This window comes from Danio rerio, chromosome 12 (assembly GCF_049306965.1).
Source record: "Danio rerio strain Tuebingen ecotype United States chromosome 12, GRCz12tu, whole genome shotgun sequence".
In the NCBI taxonomy this organism is placed as follows: Eukaryota; Metazoa; Chordata; class Actinopteri; order Cypriniformes; family Danionidae; genus Danio; species Danio rerio.
In genome coordinates, this window is record NC_133187.1 from 50,833,388 (window position 1) to 50,860,000 (window position 26,613).

Consider the following 26,613-nt stretch of genomic DNA (forward strand, 5'->3'; position numbering starts at 1 on the left):
TTTATTTTTGCATTATTAATTTTTTTGGAGTTTTGTTGTTTAATTTTTGAATTATTAATTACGTTTTTGGTTTTCTCAGAATTCTTATTTGTTGCATTTTTGCATTATTGATTGCTTTGCTGTTTTATTTTCTTTTGTTTAATAATTGCATTATCATTTGCATTGCATTATTGCATAATTATTGCAGTTCCTTTTTATTCTCATTCATTTATTCATTCATTTTCCTTCGACTTAGTCCCTTATTCATCAGTGGTCACCACAGCAGAATGAACCGCCAACTATTCCAGTATATGTTTTACACAGCAGACACCCTTCCAGCTGCAACCCAGTACTGGGAAACACCTGTACACACTCATTCACACACACACACACACACACACACACACACACACACACACACACACACACACACACACACACACACACACACACACACTACAACCAATTTAGTTCAACATAGGGAGAACATGCAAACTTCACACAGAAACGACAACTGACCCAGCCGGGACTCGAATCAGCAACCTTCTTGCTGTGAAGTGACAGTGCTAACCACTGAGCCACCGTGCCGCATCTTTTAAGAAAAAAAAGTTGTTTCATTTTTGCATTATTAATCGTTTTGTTCTTTTTTTTATTCTATTTAATTTCATTTTTCATTATTCGTTTTTTCATTATTTAATTTTTTTTACCACGTTTATATTTTATATTTGTACATGACTGATGTGTGTGTGTGAACTGTGTGTGCTGCAGGGTTGCAGATGATGTGTGTGCTGTTCCTCTGGATTGATGATCAGTTTTGACTGTTTTAGCTGTAAAGTACCTCAAATCTTTCAGTGGAGTGATATGGAGCTCTAATGCGCTCAAAACCTGCCGGAACTACTTTAGCTGTGTGTTTATCTACACATTAGAATGCTCATCAGCCAATCAGAATTCAGCATTTTATTAAATGACAGTTGCAATATTTAGAACACTTTTGAAACAATGTATCGTTTGTTGTTCTATTGTCAGTGACATCATCATCATGCAAATGAGGCGGCACGAATTATTTGTGTGAATGAAGTGGTGCGAGTTGAGTGTTTTGTATGTTTGACTTTTTTCTCTCCAGTTAGAAAATATGAACTTCAGTGGACGTTAACGCCGTGTTACCCAATCAGGAGCTTGTTCTTGTAGGGGCATGATTATAACGTGGCGCCTGTTGTTGGTGTCGCCCGAGGAAATCCTTATGCCAACACCGGACAACAGTTTATCAAACTGGTCTCGGCTCTGTGGAACACGGAAGAATCGCTGAATAATAAAAGAATAAAATGAACACACGTTTAACCCTTTAACGTGTATGATAACACTAATTAATCTGCATGTAATTAAACTGTGCAGTGCGGTAGCTGCTTAATTAGGCCCACTACGCTACTGTAGTTTAATACTGGTCCTTATGAAGGTACTTGGAGAGACAATTTTTTTTCTGAGGGGGTACTTGGTGAAAAAAGTTTGATCTAGTGAACTCAGACATGGCGCCGAATGAATCTACAATGTTTTTCAGCATTCCTAAAGCACATAAAGTACAGCTACTCTCTCAACAAAACCCATGTTAGGCATTTAGCAACGAAGCTAGAGTCACCGGATGGACAGAAGCCCTGCCCATGACGCAAATCCACGACTGTTGTGTAGTGAATTTTACACCTGAATGAAGCGAGTCAACTCAAAATCTTCAAGCCTATATTTACACGCGAATAGGACGATTCAAATCAAATCACTTTTATTGCTATGATGAGGTAAAGCTTAGGTGCTGGCTCCAGACAGTACAAAATACAGACGCATTGCGCGTTTGGTGTGAACACAGCATTAGGCTAGCCAGAAAACCGCAAAGCACTGTTTATTTCACTTTATCTGTGCTCTGTAATTTATATTCATTTATTTTTTATTTAATTTATTGGAATAGTTGGAAGAGTTGCGCCAGAGCATTCGGTTCCCTCAGAGCACGCCTGAGCCCGAAACTGAAGACGAGACGTGACTTTAAGGGACTGCTTCATATGTGTTTATTAATCATTCTTACTGTTCAATGAACAAAAACTGTCATAGTTTATTAAAGACGCAAACCCCTCACTGCACCACAGCTGCACCTTCAGCAAACCTCCTCATTCCTGCAGCACCAGGACTGTTTGTATGATTGTTTATGAGCGTCAAAAGTGGCTGATCTGTTCGGCGAAATATCTGACTGCATCACTGCATATCAAACTACTTAACTGATATAGCTAAAGAAATCTCCACTGTGCTGAGCGAGAGCGCTTGAACAGTGCATTATCAATGACGTAAGCGTGCCCAGGCCCGAATGTAACGTGAGTGCGGGGGTTCAACTGTACATAGTGTGAGTACAGCCTAAAAGAATGAAATCTTCCCAATTAGAGCGGTTCAGGTCATCTGGTGAATTTATAATCGTGTCGCAATAAATTTCACAGAAAAACTAAATATTGCCTTTTTTAGGGTTGAAATCAAACTAAAATGTTATAAATTATTTTTTTTATTTATAGTGTTAGGCACCAGTGTTTTAAAGTACTAACGCGACACATTATACCTTCGTTACACAGACAAAACTCACTGTAAAAATATCCCAAAACTAGCAGCTTTCTGTATTTTGTGATTCTTGTTTTTATCTTTCTTAATTTATTTCTGCTTCTGAGTTGCATTATGGGATATTGATCTTTTTTCCAATCACTTTTAACCCTGAAAAGATAAAAAAACTGACTTTTATTGTCACGTGCACTGGGCAAGGCAAGGCAAGTTTATTTCTATAGCACATTTATACACAGTGGCTGTTCAAAGTGCTTTACATAAACAAGAATAAAAGAAACAAGTATAAGAAAAATAAAAGCAAATAATAAAAATGTTTATATAAAAAATAAATAAATAAAACAGATAAAATGTGTTATAAAAGAATGAAAAAGAAAAGAAAAACATAATAGTGCAATCTGTCGGATGTAGCACAGTGCTCATTCAGTAAAGGCTAGGGCTGGGCGATTTTTTCGATTAATTCGAATTTACGTTTTAAGACGATTTAATTTTTAATCAAATCGAGAAATCGCGATTTTTAAAAATATATATATTTAATACATTATAATGGCACCAATGCGCTTTGGTTCACTCTGTATGAAGCAGGAAGAACACCAGAAGCGCCTCTTGCCAAATCGCCCAGCCCTAGTAAAGGCACAGCTAAACAGATGTGTGTTCAGTCTCGATTTGCTCATGCCTAATGTTGGAGCACATCTGATCATTTCCTGAAGCTGATTCCAGCAGCGGGGGGCGCTGTTAGTGGCTGAAAGCTGATTCACCCTGCTCTGACTGAACTCTTGGAACTTCTAGTTTATATGATCTTAATGATCTGAGTGATCTGTTAGGTTTGTATTCAGTGAGCATATTTGTAATGTATTGAGGTCCTAGGCCATTTAGTGATTTATAGACCAGTAATAATACTTTAAAATCTATTCTGAATGTAACTGGCAGCCAGTGTAGAGACCTGAGGACAGGTGAGATGTGCTCTGATTTTCTGGTTCTGGTGTGCAGTGCTGTATTGCCTGTGTTGGTGTTGTATATTACACTACAGAAACTGTGTAATAAACTGCAGCACATTTTCAGTTATTTTGCACACTCATTTCCCTATTATTTCAACTTACATTATATTATTTCTTATTACATTATACACTTTCCATTCCTGCGTCTGTTGTATAGTGTGTAGAGACCCAAGGAGATCTTGGAGCGGATTGTTTAACGCTGAAACATGAAGTGCGAGATTCGACAGATCATGCTGTGAGTTTCAGACCAAACACGCAGAAACTCAGCGCAGCATATTTCAGTGAATCTGTTTTTCTGTGTATCTGAGATGAAACGGAGCAGCGTCAGAGTAAGGTTTGCGTCAGGGTTTGATGAGACGCTCTGAACACCTCGTGAAGATGAAGATGAAGAGAGCAGATACTGAGAGAGAAATCCAGCAGAGCGTCTGCAGCCCGAGGCACAAACACCACTACAGAGAGAGAGAGAGAGAGAGACAGAGAGAGAGAGAGAGAGAGAGAGAGAGAGAGACAGAGAGAGAGAGAGAGAGAGAGAGAGAGAGAGAGAGACACAGAGAGAGAGAGAGAGAGAGAGAGAGAGAGACAGATGATAGCAAAACTTTATTTTGCCTTTTTATTTGGAATATTTGGCAGTTAATATAACATCAGCACATATACATTAAAAGAATAATAATTATGTGAAGTGTATTTATAAATTAATTTCGAGAGGATCACATGCTTATGATTGTTCACAGCTGTTCCAACTTTAGCTAATGACTGTGTAATAACGTTCACGGCCCTTTGGCCGCCGGGAAAAAGGAGGCGGAGAACCGACGCAGTTTTAAAATATTTATTAATAACAATGACGGCAGCTCCTCACGGAGACTGCCGTCTAAACCAAAACAAACGGACGGCAGCTCCTCACGGAGACTGCCGTCAAACTTAAAGCAAAAGTAAAATATGTCCGGGCCCGGTCCTCTCTCGGCTTCCTCTGCCATAGTTCCTCCTTTTATGGTCCAGAGCTCCTTCCGTGGGATCCGAAGCAGGTGCGCACCGCAGGTGTATCCACTTAAGCCTGATTTATACTTCTGCGTCAAGTGACCGGCGTGACCCACGGCGCATGCAATGCGCGTGGCTGTGCATTTATACTTCTGCTGCTGTCTCTGTCGGTCTGTATTAACACTTCCGAAACGCTAGTTGGCAGTGAGGTGTAAATGTTCCTCTGTGTCGAGTTTCTTCGCTGCTGTTTTGCTTTTCCTGAACACTTCCGGGATGTACAAGTGGCTCAAACTCGCTCATTTTGAGGCAGGAACCGGCGGACGTGCAACAACTTTAACTATGAGGTAAACACAGAACAAAACTTTCCATCCGGAGCTCCTTCACGGGACTCCACACTTGTAAACAATCGCTTGCGCCATTCGCGCGGCTCTCGGTCCCGCCCAGACTCGTCAGCGCTACCAAGCCGACCAATCACAGAGCTTACGCTACGCGTTGTTGCGACGTGTAGTTACATTTTTTGAGAGGTGCACGTCAGTGACGGCGATGGCCACGACGAAGGGCTATGCGTCAGCGCCGTAGCATACGCCGGCGTTTGACGCAGAAGTATAAATCAGCCGTTCCCACGGCTCTCGGCCACGCCCCCTCACCACAAACTGATTATCCTGTCAGACGATCCTGAACTCACTTTAAATAACCAGACTTTTCACATCTCAATATCTTCATCTTGAAGAGACCCCCCCACTCAACCCTACTTTCCCTCCTTTCAAAGGGCGACACGGTGGCCAGAGATTAAGAATGCCCCTGGTTTAATTCCTTTCTAAACCAGGCGACATTTCTGTGTGTTTTGCTCGTTCTCCCCGTGATCGCGTGGGTTTTCCCCAGGTCCTCCGGTTTCCTTCCACAGTTCTAAAACAAGCACCCTAAACAATTAATGCAACATATTTTAGCCAAACTCTTGAGTACACCGTTCAGCATCCATATCTGACACTAAGCTACAATAAGCAGGAGGGGGAGTCATCGAGATCTACCTGAGCTCAAACTCCCCTTTCGCCTTGCAACGGGAGGGAGCCCAGGGCTCGAGGATTCTATAAGCTCAGGGCTCTCTCCTGGGACAGCACGCCAAACAAGTTTTGTTTGGATCACACACACACACTAGGCGTAAGATTCTAACGGTATGATAAAATATCACGGTTTTATTGCTATTTCTGCTCTAATAATTGCATAACTAGAAAAGTAAAGTTCGTAGACAAACTTTATGGTGTCTTGAGACAGCCTTGTCTGAAAGTTTGAAGTAGTTTAAAAATTAAAATTAAAAAAAAATTAAATAAAAAAAAATTAAATTAAGTTTAAGTAGTTTTTAAGAAGTTTGAAGCAGTCGGCATAGAGAGACAACTACATATAGGTTAGCAAGTTTCTAGTATAGATTGGCATGTTTCTTGCTAGGTGGTTGCTAGGGTGTTCTGAGTGGTTGCTAAGATGTTGCTAAGGTGTTCTGAGTCATTGCTAGGGTGTTGCTAGGTGGTTGCTAGGGTGTTTTGACTGTTAAAGGCGTTGCTAGGCAGTTGCCAAGGTGTACTGAGTGGTTGTTCGGCGGGTGCTAAGGTGTTGCTAGGTGGTTGCTAAGGTTTTGTTAGGGTGATCTAGGTGCTCGCTAAGATGTTGCTAGGCAGTTGCTAGCATGTTCTAAGTGGTTGCTACGGTGTTGGTAGGCGGTTGCTAAGGTGTTCTGATTGGTTGATAGGTGATTGCTAAGCTGTTGCTAGGCAGTTACTAAGGTGTTCTAAGTTGTTGCTAGATGGTTGCTAGGGTGTTTTGAGTGGTTGCTAAGGTGTCGCTAGGCTGTTGCTATGGTGTTCTGAGTGGTTGCTAAGGCGTTGCTAGGTTGTTCTAGGTGGTTGCTAAGAAGTTGCTAGGTTGTCCTGAGTGGTTGCTAAGGGATTGCTAGGGTGTTCTAGGTGGTTGCTAAGGTGTTGCTCGGCGGTTGTTAGGGTGGTCTAAGGTTTTGTTAGGGGGATCCAGGTAGTCGCTAAGCTGTTGCTAGGAAGTTGCTAGGGTGTTCTGAGTGGTTGCTAAGGTGTTGCTAGGTGGTTGCTAAGGTGTTCTGATTGGCTTGTAGGTGGTTGCTAAGGTGTTGCAAGGCGGTTGCTAAGGTGTTCAAGGTCCATGTTAAGGTGTTGCTAGAAAGTTGCTAGGGTCTTCTGAGTGGTTGCTAAGGGATTGCGTGGGTGTTCTAGGTGGTTGCTAAGATGTTGCTAGGCGGTTGCTAGGGTGTTCTGAGTGGTTTTAAGGTGTTGTTAGGGTAATCTAGGTGGTCGCTAGGGTGTTGCTAGGCGGTTGCTAAGGTGCTCTGATTGGTTGATAGGTATTTGCTAAGGTGTTGCTAGGTGGTTGCTAAGGTGTTCTAGGTCGTTGCTAAGGTGTTGCTGGATGGTTGCTAGGGTCTTGGAGGTTTGGTGTTAGTTTGGGGGTTGTAGTATGAATGGTTTAGGAGGAGGAGATGCACATAGAAATTAGTCTCAGAAAAAGAAGATGGAAGAAGAAGAAGTTTATGTAGTATGACAGTGTGTTGCCTTTCTCAAGCCACCATAATTATCTTGTTTAATGAATAATCTTGTTTTTTCTTTCAACATATGATTAGTTCTCTTCCCTCACTGTCAGGTTATTGTGCTCGTTTACTTCGTTTTAACTCAGTGTTTCTGAAAACAGCACTATATTTTTGACTTGTCTAGAAAACACTTCTTGATTTAAGAATTTGCAACTAGAAACAAGACAAAAACTTTAAACTGGTTAACATCCCATGCCTAACACACACACACACACACACACACACACACACCTAATGGGACAGTAGCTGTGAGTTTACACACACACAGACAGGTGAGATGAGGATCTGCTTTAAGACATCTATAGCGGAGACTGAGCTTTATTTAGCACACACTCTCGCTGAACCCTCAGCACTGCGCATCAAACACACACTCGCAGATCTTCATCCAAAATAAATAGATTCTCCTCCGACGGCACATCACAGACCCACACACAGATGCGCTGCATCACTTTACTCAGAGAATGTGTTGAAGAGGTCAGTAAAGCTGTCTGAGACACTGAGGATGACTCTTTACACACATCATCTGCTCAGCTCTCATGATTTCTCATCTATATTAATGAGCAAATTAATATGAGACTCATTGCTCACGCTTTGAATAAGGTGTATATCTCACTCTTTACTGTTAACTGTGAGTTTTGCCTCAATAATTTGTGTGTGTGTGTACTTTTCTGCTCCACATATGTGTGTGTTTGTGAGTATTAGTGTCTTTGATGTGTGTGTGTGTGTGTTTGTGAGTATGTATGTCTTTGAGAGAAACAGATTGTGTGTGTGTGTGGGATGGTTGTGTTTTTTTGTGTGAGACTGAATCCACACACACTCACTGGCCACTTTATTAGGTACACCTGTCCAACTGCTCGTTGATGCACATTTCTAATCAGCCAATCACATGGCAGCAGCTCACTGCATTTGGGCATGTAGACATGGTCAAGACGATCTGCTGCAGTTCAGAGCGAGCATCAGAATGGGGAAGAAAGGGGATTTAAGAGACTTTGAACGTGGCATGGTTGTTGCTGCCAGACGGGCTGCTCTGAGTATTTCAGAAACTGCTGATCTACTGGGATTTTCACGCACAACCATCTCTAGGGTTTACAGAGAATGCTCCGACAAAGAGGAAATATCCAGTGAGCGGCAGTTCTGTGGGTGTAAATGCCTTGTTGAGGTCAGAGGAGAATGGCCAGACTGGTTCCAGCTGATAGAAAGGCAACAGTAACTCAAATAAGCACTCGTTACAACCGAGCTCTGCAGAAGAGCATCTCTGAACACACAACACGGCCAACCTTGAGGCGGATGGGCTACAGCAGCAGAAGAGCACACCGGGTGCCGCTCCTGTCAGCTAAGAACAGGAAACTGAGGCTACAATTCACACAGACTCACCAAAACTGGACAATAGAAGATTGGAGAAACGTTGCTGCTCTGATGAGTCTCCATTTCTGCTGACACATTCAGATGCTCGGCTCACAATTTGGCCTCAACAACATGAAAGCATGGATCATCCTGCCTTGTATCAGTGGTTCAGGCTGGTGGTGGTGGTGTAATGGTGTGGGGGAGATTTTCTTTGGCTCCATTAGTACCAATTGAGCATCAACGCCACAGCCTACCTGAGTATTGCTGCTGACCATGTCCATCCCTTTATGAGCACAGTGTCTCCATTCTCTGATGGCTACTTCCAGCAGGATAACGCAGCATGTCATAAAGCTCAATCATCTCAGACTGGTGTCTTGAACATGACGATGAGTTCACTGTACTCAAATGGCCTCCACAGTCACCAGAGCTCAATCCAATAGAGCAGCTTTGGGATGTGGTGGAACGGGAGATTGGCATCATGGATGTGCAGCCGACAAATCTGCAGCAACTGTGTGATGCTATCATGACAATATGGAGCAAAATCTCTGAGGAATATTTCCAGTAGCCTGTTGAATCTCTGCCATGAAGGATTAAGGCAGTTCTGAAGGCGAAAGGGGTCCAAACCGGTACTAGTAAGGTGTACCTAATAAAGTGGCCGGTGAGTGTATTTTATGTGTAAGTGTGTCTTTCTCTGTTCATGTGTGTGTGTGTGTGTGTGTGGGTAACAGGCTCTTATGTTCATGCTCTAACCCGATTATAAATCATATCTGTTTATTGTCTGTAAATTGTATCTTTGATTATGGTTTTCATCAGTTGTTGCAGCAGATTGTAATGTTCAGATGGTCAGCGGTTGTCTGTAAGTTGTGGAGGTCACCACAATACATTCGATCATTATTCTTGGTCTTATTTATGTTATTGTTTATTAATTATGTTTATTAAGTTAAGTAAACAATATATATATATATATATATTATTTATTTATTCACATATTTATTAAATTATTCCATCGATGAGTGCTTTAGTGAATGTTGTGTCTGGAGATTCAGATCTTATAAAGCCGTTTAAGGTTACATGGATTACTGCGTGTGTGTGTGTGTGTGTGTTTTGTGGTTAATCTTGTGTTTTCTGTACTGCGTGTGTGTGTGTGTGTGTATGTGTGTGTATGTATTGTGTGTGTGTGTGTGTGTTTTGTGGTTAATCTTGTGTTTTCTGTATTGCTTGTGTGTGTGTGTGTGTGTGTGTGTGTGTATGTGTGTATGTGTGTATGTGTGTATGTGTGTGTGTGTGTGTGTGTGTGTATATGTGTATTGTGTGTGTGTGTGTGTGTGTGTGTGTGTGTGTGTGTGTATATGTGTATTGTGTGTGTGTGTGTGTGTGTGTGTGTGTGTGTGTATATGTGTATTGTGTGTGTGTGTGTGTGTGTGTGTGTGTATATGTGTATTGTGTGTGTGTGTGTGTGTGTGTGTTTGAGGAACCCGTATTTCCAGTTGAACAGTTGTTTGTATTGTCAATTGAGTTAAAAGGATCTTGACAAAGTTGACACACACTCATACTGCTACACACATGCTTGCATAACATTACTATTGTGTGTGTGTGTGTGTGTGTGTGTTTGTGTGTGTGTGTGTACATTCTATTCTTTACACACTGTGAGTATTCATTACCAAATGTTCCCACAAGTATAGTAATACCAGTCCTTTTGACCTTTCGACCTTGTGGTTTGATCTTTTTTCGGTCCCCATGAGGAATAGATACCTGTACAGAGGTTTGTTTGTGAGAGAGAGAGAGAGAGAGACAGAGCATGTGTTTGTGTTTTTGTTGTGTGTGTGTGTGTGAGTGTGAGTAATAGCTATGATGGTCATAACAGATTATAACAGATCAAACACAGAACCATTATCATTCATTCATTCATTCATTCATTCATTCATTTTCTTTTCAAGTTAGTCCCTTTATTAATCAGGGGTCGCCACAGTGGAATGAACCACCAACTATTCCAGCAAATGTTTTACTCAGCGGATGCCCTTCCAGCTTCAACCCAGTACTGGGAAACACCCATACATAGTCATTCACACACACACACACACACACACACACACACACACACACACACACACACACACACACACACACACACACACGCACTACGGCCAATTTAGTTGATCAGTTCCCCTATAGCGCATGTGTTTGGACTGTGGGGGAATAAACACTCTGAATTAATCATCCTCATTCTGAATAATAAATCAATATTCTGTTTGTACAGGATTAAAACTCTTCTGGTAATCTTAGATTATAATCCTGATCCTGCATCACAGGCTGCTCTCACTCAGGTCCTGTGGAAGTGTGTGTGTTTCTCAGTATGAGCTGGCTGCTGGTGTGGATTCATTAATTATTACTTATGGTCAGTGCGCCTCCTACAGGATCAGTAGTGAACTGTGTGTGTGTGTGTGAGTAGGTTAGTGTAATTCCAGCAATACTGCATGTTCCTGGATCAGTATAACCCGTGTTGATCCTGGATCAACATTCCAATCAGCCAATCAGATGTGAGGGATGAGTTTATAGTTTAGACAGTTGTGTTCCTGTCCTTCCTGTCGGTCTGGTCTCATTCCTGGCTCAGTGTCTCCTCAGTGTGTGTGTGTGTGTGTGTGTGTGTGTGTTCACATCATGGCTCTATGGAGGAGAAAGCTCCAGATCTCCAGCAGGCGTAAGAGGAGAGCTCCTCCTGAGTAAGACTCTTGACTTTTCTGCTGTATTTCTGCTGATCTTCTCGATTTGTCAGCGGTCGGTGCTCCACTTTTATTCTTTATTTGCTTCTTCAAGATGATGCTTGAATGTTGTCATAGTGAGTCGTATTTCATAAAAAGGAAACACAACATGCATAAAACATATCAAAGCTTTAGTGTTTTAATGCAGTTAATCAGTTTTCTCCACTGTTTCTCAGTAGCGTGCTGCATATTTGTTTATGTGTGGGAGTTTTTAGGTGACACTTTATCTTGATGGTCCATTTGAGTATTAGTTGACGGTCTGCTTAATATCTGCTGATGCTGCTCCTTCAGCAGACTACAAGAAACTGTGCAAGTACATGTCAACTTACTCTAACCTCAACCTAACAGTCTACTGGTAATCTAATGGGAATTAGTTGGCATGTGGATGCACTGTAACCTAAAAATCAACAAACGGACCATCAAAATAATTTTTTTATTTTAAAATCATTTTTAAAATGTGTGTTATATTAAAATTTATTTATTTTTTGTAATATAAATGCACAACTAAATCATTATTTCTTGTTTTAATGACATCTTCACATTTATTTTCATATATCTGTAATATTTAGTGTTCATATACAGTATGGGGGTGGCTCAGTGGTCAGCACTGTGGCCTCACAGCAAGAAGGTCACTGGTTTGAGTCCCGGCTGGGTCAGTTGGTGTTTCTGTGTGGAGTTTGCATGTTCTCCCCGTGTTGGTGTGGGTTTCCCCCACAGTCCAAACACATGCGCTATTGGGGAACTGATCAACTACACTGGCCATAGTGTGTGTGTGAATGATTGTGTATGGGTGTTTCCCAGTAATGGGTTGCAGCTAGAAGGGCATCCGCTGTGTAAAACATATGCTGGAATAGTTGGTGGTTCATTCCACTGTGACGACCCCTGATTAATAAAAGGACTAAGCCGAAGTAATATGAATGAATGAATATAGAGTATGTATATCAGTGTGTGTTTGTGTGTGTGTGTGTGTGTGTGTGTGTGCATTTGTACAGAAAGCAAAGCACATATGTATTTTTTCAGATGTGTAAGTTATATAATTAGGGGCAGCATGGTGGCGCAGTGGGTAGCACAATCGCCTCACAGTAAGAAGGTCTCTGGTTCAAGTCCTGGCAGAGTCAGTCGGCATTTTTGTGTGGAGTTTGCATGTTCTCCTCGTGTTGGCGTGGGTTTCCTCTGAAAACACATGCGCTAGAGAGGAATTGGGTAGGCTAAATTGTCTGTAGTGTATGAGTATGTGTGTGAATGGGTGTTTCCTAGTACTGGGTTGCAGCTGGAAGGGAATCCGTTGTGTAAAACATATGCTAGATAAGTTGGTGGTTCATTCTGCTGTGGCAACCCCAGATTAATAAAGGGACTAAGCTGAAAACAAAATGAATGAATGAATGATTTATGTAATAATATTTTTATATAGTAATATTTATATAAGTGTGTGTTTGTACATATTTGTGTGTGTGTGTATTTGTGTACGGTTGTTTGTGCTTGTGTCTGTGTGTCTGTGTGTGTGTGTGTGTACAAGCATTTGTATGGATGTGTATGTTTTTAGATGTGTATATGTACATCTATATTCTTTCATATATTTATACTCATATTTAATAATTTGTGTGTCATCCATCATTCAGTAAAAGAAATGTAGAAAATATGTGCGTGTACAAATTAGCTAAAATCTTCAGTAATGCCTAAATATTTCATAATATCATACATGAAACAAATCATGTCATAATGATGGCGTCACCTGACAGAAATGAGTGTGTGTTTCTGTGTGTGTGTGTGTCATGAGTGAGTTTTGGTCATGGGGTGAAACTTCATTACGGCTGTGATCATCGTCCCGCTCTTCCTCTTTCTCTCTCTGTGTAAACATCACTGTAGTGTGTGTGACGGGGAATTCTTCAAGAGTGTGTTTACAAAAGGATCATCAGTGACACACACACTAATGAATGCTGCTCACTGTGTGTGTGTGTGTGTGTGTGTGTGTCCACAGGGCAGAGAAGACTGAAGTCTTGAGTGATGATCTGCTGCAGGTCAGTATGTGTGTGTGTGTGTGCATGCATGTAAATCTGTTTGTGTATGTGTGTGTGTCTTTGTGTATGTGCTTGTATGTATGTATGTGTTTGTGTATATGTGTTTATGCTTGCACGTATTTATTTGTGTGTGTGTGTGTGTGTGTGTGTGTGCGTGCGTGCGTGCATGTGTGTGTGTGTGTGTGTGTGTGTTTGCCTGCATGTATATACAGTATCTGCATGTGTGTGTGCGCATATGTGTTAACGCATGCATGTATTTATTTGTGTGTGTGCGTGTGTGCGTGCGTGTGTGTGTATGTGTGTGTGTGTGTGTGTGTGTGTGTGTTTGCCTGAAAATATATACAGTATCTGCATGTGTATGTGCGCATATGTGTTTATGCATGCACTTATTTATTTGTGTGTGTGTGTGTGTGTGTGTTTATAAATGCAAGAGTGCCAGTTTTTCTATTAGGCTGTGTGCGTTTATATCTTTGTGTGTGTGCCTACAGTATTTATGTGTCTGTGTCTGTGTGTGTGTGTGTGTGCGTGTGTGCAGGTGGAGAAGCGTCTGGAGCTGGTCAAGCAGGTGTCTCACAGCACACACAAGAAGCTGAGCGCGTGTCTGCAGGGTCAGCAGTGTGTAGAGGTGGACAAACGCTCCGTACGCTCGCCTTCAGTGAGTCACACACACATAAATAACACACACTCTGATCCCACACACACTGCTCTAATGTTTTCTGCCATATTCTAGGTCTGTGCGCAAGTGTAGGTTACATCTGTAGATGGAAATATTAGCACACATATTGTGCATATGATCATTTTCAAAGACAGATTGTGCATGTGGTGTGTGTGCGTGTGTGTGTGTGTTTGTATGCATGTGGTGTGTGTGTATGCCTGCATGGATGTGTTTGTGTGTGTGTGTTGACAGAAGAAGCTTCCTCTGACGTCTCTGGCTCAGTGTCTGGTTGAAGGAGCTGCTGTTCTGGGTGATGACTGTCTGCTGGGGTGAGATTAAAAACCTTCACTAATCAATGTGTAATATCAATAACAGATTGACTGATCCACCGGGTTGCCTCTATCACTGTCTCTCCACTCCACCTATAGCTGGTGTGTGGTGAAGCACTGGCCCCGTTGTCCCGTGGCTGCCGTCACATCATCCAAGTGGATTGTGAAGCGCTTTGGGTGTATAACCATACACAATAAATGCGCTATATAAATACTCATTACATAATCAGAGCAATCATTAATTTGTGCCGTAACGATTCACTTAACTCACAATGTAATTCAATGAAACTCCCCTTGTTTCTCTACGACCCCTGTAAACAAAGCAGCCGCACTGATCAACACTGCTGTAATATTGAGCGTTCAGATCAGACACTGCACACACTCTTCTTAAGACACTCAGTTCCCCTCAGACATATAAATTGTATTGTGATTTGCTTTGTGATTGGTTGAGTTGACTCATCACATGGTTTTTAACTGGTTTATGGTTCATCATTACATCTTAAAGGGCACCTATGGTGAAAAATCCACTGTTCAAGCTGTTTGGACAGATGTGGTGTAGCTGTAGTGTATAGACCGTCATATTGGGCTGATATAAACACACACAGTGCTTTTTTTTTTTAATTTAACAACATAAAAACGGTGGAGCAGTTTTCAGACCGACTGTATTTTGATGTAGGAGTGTGGTCCCCCGGCCACAATTGATTGACAGCTGCGTGTATTAACCAACCCAGGCTCATTGTGGAAACGTAGCCCCGCGGACGTTTCTGGAGACCGCGAAATACGTCCCGGGAGGTACGTATTTGTGTAGTTTTTGTTTTCGCAAATTCGCGAGAGACCGCTGTGCCACGCTTTTTCACGTCTTGAACGCCTATCGGGAGTGTGCGCTGTTTGCGCCCGTGCTGTTCTCACGTGAAAAGCCGCCGGAGGCCACTGTCGAGCGACTGTCTGTCCGACTGACTGAATGACTGAACGATCGACTGGGCGGCCGGCCAATCAGCCGACCCCGCCACCCTCCTCCTTTCCTAAACCCAAGCGACGATTTACAAAAGCCGTCCAGAAAAGAAAAGCAAAAGCCCTCGTCCAATTTTGACTGAGTTTTCGTATTTCACCGCATTCTCGCCCCTGAACTCGTTCGCTCTTGTAACACTACGAGCTAAGCGGACAAACTGGTTGTGGCGGGGAAACCCTCCACATGAAGGTAAGCCGTCACAGCAAGCGAGCACGAAGAAGAGGAGCAGCGTCACACTGCCCCGTAGTGTTCGCTCGAAAAAACGAAATGTGGCCATACGTACCTCCGGCCACGTAAATCACGGTATCCAGAAACGTCCGCTGGGCTACGTTTTCTGATTAAGCTTGGGTTGGTATTAACATGTCCCGGTAGTCACGTGTATAATCATATCAACAAGACAGGACATGCGCAAAGCAACCGGGAATAAAAGGTCTGTTCAGTTTGCTAGCATCATCAAATGTGATCAAGCGTAAGTTTAACATGTTTTACATCAGTGCATGTGTGTAGCACAGCCGCGTGTCACAACAATTATAAAGGAAGACGATTCAATCCCGGTTTGTGGACGTTAAATCAGGTTTATTCTGTACATTAACATAACAGATGCGTTTTTAACATATTAACAGATTTTTGCGTGCAAAAAGAGTGCAACGCTAAATGCACGCCGTCTGTGTGTGTGTGCGTGAACTTTGTAACAACATCGTTGCGACCTAACACAGCAAGTGCATCAGATAATCAATGGTAAGGTTCTTACCTAGTGGTTAGTGTGTCGACATATGGTGCAGTAGCACGTCAGGGCGTCCCGAGATCGAATAGAATGAATCGTCTTCATAACGAGTCTTTAGCCGTTTCGGCGTGACGTGACTACGAAACATAATTGTTGTGGGCGCAAACCCGGGAAAATTTAAACCTAACACAGCCGCGAAGACAAACAGATCCTGAAGTCATGAGTCAAGAAGAGGCTGTGCTTACCTGGATATTATTGGAAGTGTGCGGGGATAGAAGTGATTCAGCAGTCTACACGCTTACAGTGGCCGATTCATTCGTTTGTTAAAGGAAGGATCAGAAAGACTGGTGTATGAGACTTGTGAGAATGAGCAGACAGTACAGCAGGGGTGCGTGCAAAATAAGGCCAGTTTATTAGGCACCCTGCTACACGCTGGTGAGCACTACAAGCCCCTGGCTGGGATGGGATCTTTGGGCAAAGCAGAGTAAAGGTGAGCCCTGAGAACATATAACACGTCACGCAAGAGCTGCCACAGCAATAACTGCACATAGAAATGATCTAAGTTACAGCTGAGAAGGGAGAAAAGCTCGGTCACGGAAATCACGCTCAGTGAATGATGTGCACGCTGTCGGTTTCATTTTCACTGCTAAGTGCGGTTCATTATGCGGGGATTATGACAGTATTTGCGATTATTACTGTGTGCGTTACACTAGCTCCTGCTCTCCAGCCATGCTCTTCCATTAAAAAGAGGTGCAACAGCCCAGTTCTCAAAACACAAACTTTAATCTGGTTGATGGATGTAGAACTTCCAAGCATTTATAAATGGTGCGCTGATGAGTGTGTTTGTGTGTATGTATGGTTTCCTATAAATGAAGAAAATACAAATTACCACACATTGATAATTACTGAAACTAATCATGTACATTTCAAACATATATGTGGCATTTAAATGATGTGAATTGTGTAACACAACAGAAATCAACATGATGACGCTGTTATAATAAACATACATTGCTCATAATGGCATCATGAATGTGTTGTATAGTCACAATAATCACCAATTAACTCACAAATCAAGTACTGTTCGTTGCAGTTGTAAAGTGCATGCAAACAACATATTGGAGTTAACTTGAACATTTGTATTGATAAGCTTAAATGAGCTCACAATGAATGCCTTTGAGGCAGAAAACTGCTTAGTCATCCTCATAGTAATATGATGTAAGGAGAGTCTTTCCAATCTAAATAATGATAATAAGTCTAACATTAAGATTTAAAGATTACTTACTTGTCAATAACGCACACAATTAGCACAAATTAGAGCAAACACCAAGAACAATCTTCACTCCGTCTCGAACACGCGTGATTTACAGCAGTGTGACTAACTGAACGCTAACTAGAGGAAGTAGTTATAGACCCTTCCCCATGGGTTATTTCCAGTCCTATACTGCCATCTGTTGGTGCAGTTGTGTAACTCTGAGTACTTTGTACTGACGGTCACGGGGTTATCGCGCGGGCTTGACAAGTCGTGCTGGGCATTTGTCTAGCGCTGAACGCTGTCGACCAATCGCAATAGACTGTCATCGGTCCAATCAGCGCAGATTAGCTTCACGCTAAGGAGGGGTTTGGGAACAAATGAATCCCTGAACAATTCATACGGGAGTCGCTGGGATAATTAGGTAAAAATAAATGCAAATTATGAGACCATGAAACAGTTTTTTGACCTTGCATGCAGATCAGTATGTTGTTGGAGATACATATAACCTAAATATGACCCTGTTTCATGTATAATATGGGCTCTTTAATGCACGCAGAGAGGCACGTAGAAACGGTGGGCGGGGAGGACTCGCCTTAAAGGCGTAGTACAACAAAACCGCCTCCTGGTGCAAAAATGTATAAAAGAGCATCTTGTTATAATGAAGCTATGATGAAGAGTCTGATGTGTGTTTTGAGCTGAAACTTTACAGACACTTTGTGGAGACACAAAAGACTCATATTAAATCTGAAAGAAGGGGTAATCTGGGTGCCAGTTTTTTTAATTGTTTACACATATTTTTTTCTAAATATAATCATTATTATTTAAACAGCACTCTCAATTTGCAGATTTCCTAGATTGTTTGCAAAATGACACACTTCAGTCAAAACATACACACATATTTGTGGAAATGCTGTTAGCTTTGATTTGACCAACACAGTCCTCAATGATCAGACACTACTGCAGACAGTTTCACACTGCTGTGATCAATAAAGCACATTGTAAAAACACTAATTTCAGGTAATAGCATGTGCCAGATTTTTGGGCAGACTATAGGTGCGTTCGACATGAAGCTCAGCTGCAGCCGGTGATCAACCAGATTAGCTGAGCGCAGGCGGGGGCGGAGTTAAAAACGGAGCCGTCAAGCTGGACAGCTGGACACTTCGGGGCTCAAAGTTGCTGCAGTCATGATGACCGATCACATGGCGTCATCATCAGTTTTTATTTGTTTTTATTTATAACAACAAAACATTTAGAAATAAAACAGAATACAGTCTCTACACACTATAGTTCCTTTTTAAACAGTAAGAGAGAATTATGAATAAAATATATAACAAATGCATGAGAGAAATAAGAGGAAATGAGAGGTTAATATAAAGATAAAAACAAACAGGTCTATTAAATACAAAGCAATAAGCACAAATTCTAGGAGTTAAACATCACTCTTTAGACTAATACTTCTTGTTTGAATATGCTAAAAAGGGGTTTACATATATAGATATAAAACTTTCCAATGTAAAACGCAAAACAAGGTGTTTTGATTAAGTCTTAATAAATACGATTATTTTGGATAATGAAAGCATTTTCAAAAAAAGCTCTTTAATCCAAAAAGATTGAACAAAAGGTAAAATAAGTGAGCTACACTTTAAGCAGAAGTTTCCCAGAAAGAGCACGCAGCCTATAAACGGCTAGACAGGAAATAAAATATATATTTATATTATAATAATAAAACCATTTTATAATTATTTAATAGAATCGTTCTTTAACTTAATTTGTTAAGAGAGCTTTAGGGTGGCAGGATCAATGATGATGATTTTATTTCAAGTCTGTCAGACTAATTTGAGTTCATGTTTAGGTTATTCACTAAAATATACCATTTAAATCGTTCATGGAGCTGAATGCAGTAAATAGTCTGTATAAAAAGGTTGAAAATAAACCTGTGCAAACAGGCTAACCTTTATAACCAGATTATTTAACAAAAGATGATACTGCAGTACAATATGTGTAGTCTTTTAATAAGCAAGATGTGTACAGGATGGAGAGGGTGTGAAAAGTGAATTGTTTGTTTTGAAAGTTTTGAATCGGAATTTGTCCAATTATAAACCTGAAACACACGTGTTTGTTGTATAGTCGGCCAATCGTGTAATATCGGTGTCGTCATCAGAGCTCCTGCAGTCGCTCTTCAGATGCTGCACGGTCTGAGTCTGCCGTCTGATCTCGGAGCGCTGTCGCGGTACTTTGATGCCACATGTGACAGTCACGTGGCGTCGGCGCAGCATCAATCCGGACAAGATTTCTAACCAGCATGCACCGCTTTAAGACAGATTTCGATCGATCTGCGCAGCGCTGCATTAAGTTGAACGCACCTGTTGTTATGTGAGGGATCATTCCGATGACAAAACAAAATAGTGACAAACCCACAACAATCTTCATGATGAGTTTGAGATATAGGGAGAATGTACACTAATAGGCCCACTATACACTGGTCAAGCACTGCACAACACTGATGCTGCACACTGAATAAGCAGGTATTTATTTCAATTCAAGAAATGCAGTATTTCTGCTGAGATTTGCTTGAACTCTTTGTGCAGCTTCCATCAGTGTCAGTCCCTGCTTGATAACATGGTCAATAAGTGTTGCACGGATTTCTTGAGTCACATTTGGTCCTCGTCTTCTTGGTTCAGGTTCTATCAACTCTTCAAGTCCTTCTCTTCCTCTACCTAGGCCTTTTCCTCTACCTCCTTCTCCTCTTCCTCCTTCTCCTCCTCTTTGAGCTCCCCCTCTCATTCTCACTCTTCTTCTAGCTCCTTTCATTTGTGATGAATAACGATGATCTCACCTGCTGCCTTTAAAGCACACCTGAGTGCTGTGTTTTCAGATTAGCACATGTGCTTCCACACCCTGTGGATGTGTTTATCCAGTTCGTTCATTAGCGTGGTCATTGGCAATCCGGGGCTTTGTAATGACAAGGAAGTAACCTCGCAATCCTTACATGTGTCTAAGGCGTGGAAATCACTGTGTGTAATGTTTTGCAAAAAGAGTGAAGCAGACACTGTGTGTGATGTTGTGCAAATCAGCGGCCGTGTTTTGCTCCTTGGAGTAAATTTTTGCAAATTGTGTGGAAATTTTTATTTTAGACTGTAAACACTCATAAAAAACTGTAATATGCATGTGTGTGTGTGTGTGTGTGTGTGTGCGTGTGTGTGTGTGTGTGTGTAGTAAGATGCTGAAGATCTGTGGAGAAGCTCAAGACAGCCTCGCTCAGGAGCTTCTGCTCTTCGAGCTGCAGATCGAGCGGGACGTGGTGGAGCCGCTGTACACTCTCTCTGAGGTCAGGCACACTACAACAGACTACTGCATCAGAGTTCTGTACCACAAAATAAAGACGTATAATAACATATTAATACCAACAGTACTTTTTGACCTATAGAAGTAATAAAATATAAAGCACTGAATGTTTGTTCAGTTCATGAAGGGCGGCACGGTGGCTCAGTGGTTAACACTGGTGTCACAGCAAGAAGGTTGCTGCTTCGAGTCAGTTGGTGTTTCTGTGTGGAGTTTGCATGTTCTCCCTGTGTTGTTGTAGGTTTCCTCCCCCTCTCCAGTTTCCCCCACAGTCCAAACGCATGCGCCATAGGGGAATTGATCAACTGAATTGGCCGTAGTGTATGTATGTGTGTGTCTGTGTGTGTGTGTGTGTGTGTGTGTGTGAATGAGTGTGTACAGGTGTTTCCCAATACCTTATTTATCAGAGGTTGTCACAGCGGGATGAACCGCCAACTATTCCAGCATATGTTTTACACAGCGGATGATGTTTTAGCTGCAACTCTGTACTGGGAAACACCCATACACACTCATTCACACACACACTCATACACTACGGCTAAGTTAGTTCATCAATTCCCCTATAGTGCATGTGTTTGGACTGTGGGTGAAACCGGAGCACCCGGAGGAAACCCACGCCAACACGGGGAGAACATGCAAACTTCACACAGAAACACCAACTGACCCAGCTGATGCTCAAACCAGCCTGCTGAGAGGCCACAGTGCTAAGTCTTGCCCAGAAACATTTATATTTGTTTGAATAAAGTGTTTTCTCTAAAAGCAATAAGACTGCTCTTTCTCCTTCTGCTTTTATTTTTCTTCCTCAAAGGTTGAAATTCCCAACATTCAGAAGCAAAGAAAACATTTAGCCAAACTGGTCCTGGACATGGATTCTGCTCGCACACGGTGACGTTACAGTGCTTTCATGTGTATCTTATTTTAAATATGACCTCAAAAAATAAAAATATATGCTAAACTCTGTGATTATTCATTATCTGTTTTTATTTAATTTCTATATTGTTATAATATTATATATATATATATATATATATATATATATATATATATATATCCAGTGGCGCAGTATATGCGGCGCATAGGGGCGCCACACATGGGGGGCGCCATTGTGTCAAAACTATTTTTGAAGTTATCCATATTAAAAGTTTCAAATAATATACATATATATATATTTGTTAAAAATGTTTATTTAGCATTTTATATGCGTATAATATTGTATTTTATTAAATAAAAAAATCATTCCACCCCACACCCCCATTTTTCATACCATATACATGTTTTTATGAATTTAATATGTATCATATTGATTCATCCAGCCTTTTGGTAACTTCTTAGTTCAAAACTACTTTAATTTTAGCTACAAACAAAGTTATAAAATGTCAATTAAATAGAACATTTGTTTGTTTCTGTTTTTTTTTTTTTGTTGTTACACTAAACATTTGACAGTCTTTTTTATTTAACTTTTAGCAGTTTCAGTCAATTGTTCTTGCAAAGACAGACCTTACACTTCTCACAGTATGCATGTGAGAAGTAATTGCAATGTTCTTTTGCCCTTTAGGACTCCCATGTCTATCATTTTGTTTTGACAAATGTAGTACAAAAAGTCCAAAAGCAAGGCTAGTCAAGGTGATATAATCATTTAGTGCGGGAAAATTAAATTGAGAAGAAATTTGGGATGGTAAGAGATGCATTTCTTTGCGATTTAACATGCTTAATGTAATTATACCTTTTACTACTTCATACTATTTCAGTTGTGTTCAGAACTGCAAAACTGTATTTTTTGAAGCATATTGATATCTTTATGAAAAAATATCTTTAATTTATTGATGGAAATATTTTCCACATTTTATCACTTGCCTGTTATAAAATATAGTTGGATTGAAGGGGGGCCTTGAAGGGGGGCCTTCAAAAGTTGAAGCCGCATACCCATCAGCAAATGTGCAGTTGCGCCCCTGTGTATATATATATATATATATATATATATATATATATATATATATATATATATATATATATATATATATATATATATATATATATATATATATATATATATTTAATTCCCTAATTACCCTAATTTAAGTTAAGCATTTAAATGCCACTTTAAGCTAAACACTATCATCTTGTGAAATATCTAGTCAAACATGAAGGGCTGTCATCATGGCAAAGAGAAGACAATTTAGTTATTAGAAATTAGTTATTAAAACTGTAAAAAATTATTATTAAATCTTAATTATTTATATATTATTCACTATAATATTACAATTAACAATTAATTTGTGAATATTAACGTAATATGTACATCTTTAATTTAAATTACTGATTAAATATTCATCATATTCATTTTATTATATTATAATTATTTAAAAATTTACTTATTTTGAACATAACTAATAAATATTCATTATTTTTACAATAAATATTTCAATATTTATTGAATATTTAAACATTCAAATAAACACCATTTGAGTATTTGAACTGCTTATGTGCCATTGTTATGTACAATATGTCATGCAGTGTGTTCTGTTATATATTTCCATGCGACAAATACATTAACACGTTGTGCTCTGCTGTGAACTGTAGGTGGCATCAGTCCTCCAAATCCTCAACTCTGTCCAATAAGGAAACGCCAACAGGGGCCAAAGCCGACGCCCTCAGGGAGGAGATGGAGGAGGCGGCCAATCGCATGGAGATCTGCAGAGTGGGTGGAGCTTCTCCATTTCTCTCTCAGTATATATATACAGATTAAAGACAGAATTATTCGCCCTGCTGTTAATTTATGTAAATGATGTATAACAGATTCAGGAATTGTTCACAGTTTATTTTATAGAATAAAAGCAGGTCTTAATTGTTTTAAAGTCATGTTAAGCTCAATATTTTTCACCCCTTCAGCAATATTAGTGTTGGATTGTCTCCAGAACAAACCACTGTTATACAATGACTTGCCTAATTACCCTAACTTTACCCTAATTACCCTAGTGAAGCCTTTACATGCCACTTTAAGCTGAACACTAGTGTCTTGAAGAATATCTAGTCTATTATGTGCTGTCATCATGACAAAGAGAAAATAAATCAGTGATTGGATATTGAAGTATGTACTTGTATGTTAATGGAGTGTGATTGTTTTCCAGGATCAGCTCTCAGCAGACATGTACAGTTTCGTGGCCAAAGAAATTGACTATGCAAACTACTTCCAGACGGTGAGTGAGATCCTCATTTAGCTGAACAGCTTCTCTCTTTATTATTAATTAATACCTGAGTGTTTGTGTTCAGCTCATAGAGGTTCAGGCGGAGTATCACAGGAAGTCTCTGGAGCTCCTACAAAGCGTTCTGCCACAGATTAAAGCTCAGCAAGGTGAGAATCATGGGTTTCCTCCGGGTGCTCCGGTTTCCCCCTCAGTCCAAACACATTCGCTATAGGGTAACTGATCAACTACACTGGATGTAGTGTATGAGTGTGTGTGTGAATGAGTGTTCATAGGTGTTTCCCAAAACTGGGTTGCAGCTGGAAGGGCATCCGCTGTGTAAAACATATGCTGGAGCAGTTGGCGGTTCATTCCGCTGTGGCGACCCCTGATTAATAAAGCGACTAAGCTGAGGGAAAATGGACTTTTATTGAATTTGAATATTGAGTAGGGGGTGGGGTTAATTTTTAAGCTCCTCCTCTCATCTTTTATGTTTAGAAAACTAACAATTGAAGGGGCGTGGCTAATCATATTTCAGCCAATTAGAATATTCAGAGAGGGACTGCTGTTCCAGAGCAGAAGCAGATGGGCAGATTTTATTAAAGAATACTAAAACAAACTCTGTGCTTTGTGGTTAATGCCGTCGGCTCACAGCAGAAGGTCTCTGGTTTGAGTCCCGGCTGGGTCAGTTGGTGTTTCTGTGTGGAGTTTGCATGTTCTCATGGGTTTCCTCCGGGTGCTCCGGTTTCCCCCACAGTCCAAACACATGCCCTATAGGGGAACTGATCAACTACATTGGCTGTAGTGAATGAGTGTGTATGGGTGTTTCCCAGTACTGGGTTGCAGCTGGAAGGGAATCCACTGTGTAAAACATGTGCTGGAATAGTTGGTGGTTCATTCCGCTGTGGCGACCCCTGATTAATAAAGGGAATAAGCAGAAGGAGAATGAATGAATGAAGTATATATTATAGTCTGTGTGAACTGGAAGTTGCTGCAGACTTTTATTGAAAATGAATATTCAGTAGGGGGCGGGGTTTATATTTTGGCTTCTCCTCTCATCTAACGGCTTGAGGGGTGTGGCTAAGCGTATTTCAGTCAATCAGAGTCTTCAGAGAAGGACTGCTGTTCCAGAGCTGAAGCAGATGGGTAGATTTTGTTAAAGATTACTAAACCAAACTGAGTTGATTGACTTTTACAGATTAATTGTTCACCTTAAGACTCATAATGTGCACTAGCAAAATTGACGTTGCTCATTTTGATTTCTTGCTGACTTTAATATCATATTATTTTTTAGTAATGTCATTGATCGTGATACACACCCTGACTATAACCAGCGCTCAACGTTTCTGTTGGGTTTCTGTCAATTGGAAAAAAGTAGAGAGAGAAAATAAAGTGCATTTATGTTAAATAGTTCATCCCGTCCTCAGCTACTTTACTATACATGCAAAATGATATATTAATTTTATATTGCAAAATAAAATGGAAAGAAGTATTGATTAAAATGTATTTAAAATCATATTGCTGAGTGAAGAAGCTCTTGTTGCCACTTTTTATAAGCATTGTGTTGATATTTCAGTGAATTTCTCATTCATTCATTCATTTTCCTTCGGCTTAGTCCCTTATTTATCACAGTGGAATGAACCGCCAACTATTCCAGCATATGTTTACGCAACAGATGCCCTTCCAGCTACAATCTAGTACTGGGAAACACCCATACACACTCCTTCACACACACACTCACACACTACGGCCAGTTTAGTTGATCAATTCCCCTACTAGGCCACTGTACCGGTCATTCATTCATTCATTTTCTTTTTTGTTCAGCTTATTCCCTTTATTAATCTGGGATTGCCACAGTGGAATGAACCGCCAACTTATCCAGCAAATGTTTTACACAGTGCATGCCCTTCCAGCTGCAACCCATCACTGGGAAACACCCATACACACTCATTCACACATATACACCTACCCAATTCCTCTATAGCGCATGGAGGAAACCCACGCCAACACGGGGAGAACATGCAAACTCCACACTGAAACGCCAACTGACCCAACCGAGGCTCAAACCAGCAACCTTCTTGCTGGCAATTGTGCTACCCACTGTGCCGGCCATTTCTTTTAAAAAATATACAGTAATATGATATTAATGCATGAAATTGTGGGGTGACACAGTGGCTTAGTGGTTAGCACTGTCGCCTCACAGCTAGAAGGTCACTGGTTCGAGTCAGTTGGCGTTTCTCCCATGTCCCCCGGGTGCTCCGGTTTCCCCCACAGTCCAAACACATGCGCTATAGAGGAACTAAATTGTCCGTAGTGTATGAGTGTGTGTGTGAATAAGTGTGTATGGGTGTTTCCCAGCAGCTGGAAGGGCATCCGCTGTGTAAAACATGCTGGAATAGTTGGCGGTTCATTCCACTGTGGTGACCCCTGATAAATAAGGGACTAAGCTAAATGAAAATGAACGATACAGCTTTAACCCCTGTACTCTATCTACCTGACCCATGTGTTGTTGACCTGTCGGTGGTGTGTGTGTTTCAGAGTCGTGGGTGGAGAAGCCGTGTTACGGTAAACCTCTGGAGGAGCACCTGACTCTGAGCGGGAGGGAAATCGCCTTCCCCATTGAAGCGTGTGTGACCATGCTGCTGGACTGCGGCCTGCAGGAGGAGGTCAGCTCTCACTCATTCATAAGCGTTCATAACTGATAAACACTCACTCATGAACATCTATAGCACTACAGCACTGCAGGTGAACGCTGATATGAGTGTGTGTTTGGTTTATAGGGAGGACAGATGTTCATCCTGATTAGCTTCTGTGTGCAGAAATATAATCATAATGTCAATCAAACATGGTTATAAT

At 40.9% G+C, this 26,613-nt stretch overlaps 1 protein-coding gene across 18 annotated transcripts in view; it reads left to right on the forward strand.

Annotated features, from left to right (window-relative positions):
* arhgap44b (Rho GTPase activating protein 44b) overlaps positions 1 to 26,613 on the forward strand; it is a 56,511-nt gene that overhangs the window by 10,980 nt on the left and 18,918 nt on the right. For 9 of the 18 annotated variants that reach the window (XR_012388273.1, XR_012388270.1, XR_012388271.1 and 6 more), the window contains exons 2-10: positions 13,222 to 13,261; positions 13,797 to 13,916; positions 14,169 to 14,245; positions 20,450 to 20,561; positions 21,384 to 21,460; positions 23,156 to 23,273; positions 23,704 to 23,772; positions 23,846 to 23,927; positions 26,296 to 26,423. Coding sequence is in view for 14 of the 18 variants with exons in the window: in XM_073918981.1 (XP_073775082.1) it covers positions 13,222 to 13,261; positions 13,797 to 13,916; positions 14,169 to 14,245; positions 20,450 to 20,561; positions 21,384 to 21,460; positions 23,156 to 23,273; positions 23,704 to 23,772; positions 23,846 to 23,927; positions 26,296 to 26,423 (823 nt within the window). In the remaining 4 variants the exon portion in view is untranslated. Of the gene's footprint in view, positions 1 to 11,082; positions 11,205 to 13,221; positions 13,262 to 13,796; positions 13,917 to 14,168; positions 14,246 to 20,449; positions 20,562 to 21,383; positions 21,461 to 23,155; positions 23,274 to 23,703; positions 23,773 to 23,845; positions 23,928 to 26,295; positions 26,424 to 26,613 lie in introns of those variants that run through there. The other 9 variants (XM_073918980.1, XM_073918983.1, XM_073918973.1 and 6 more) reach the window with 3 other exon arrangements.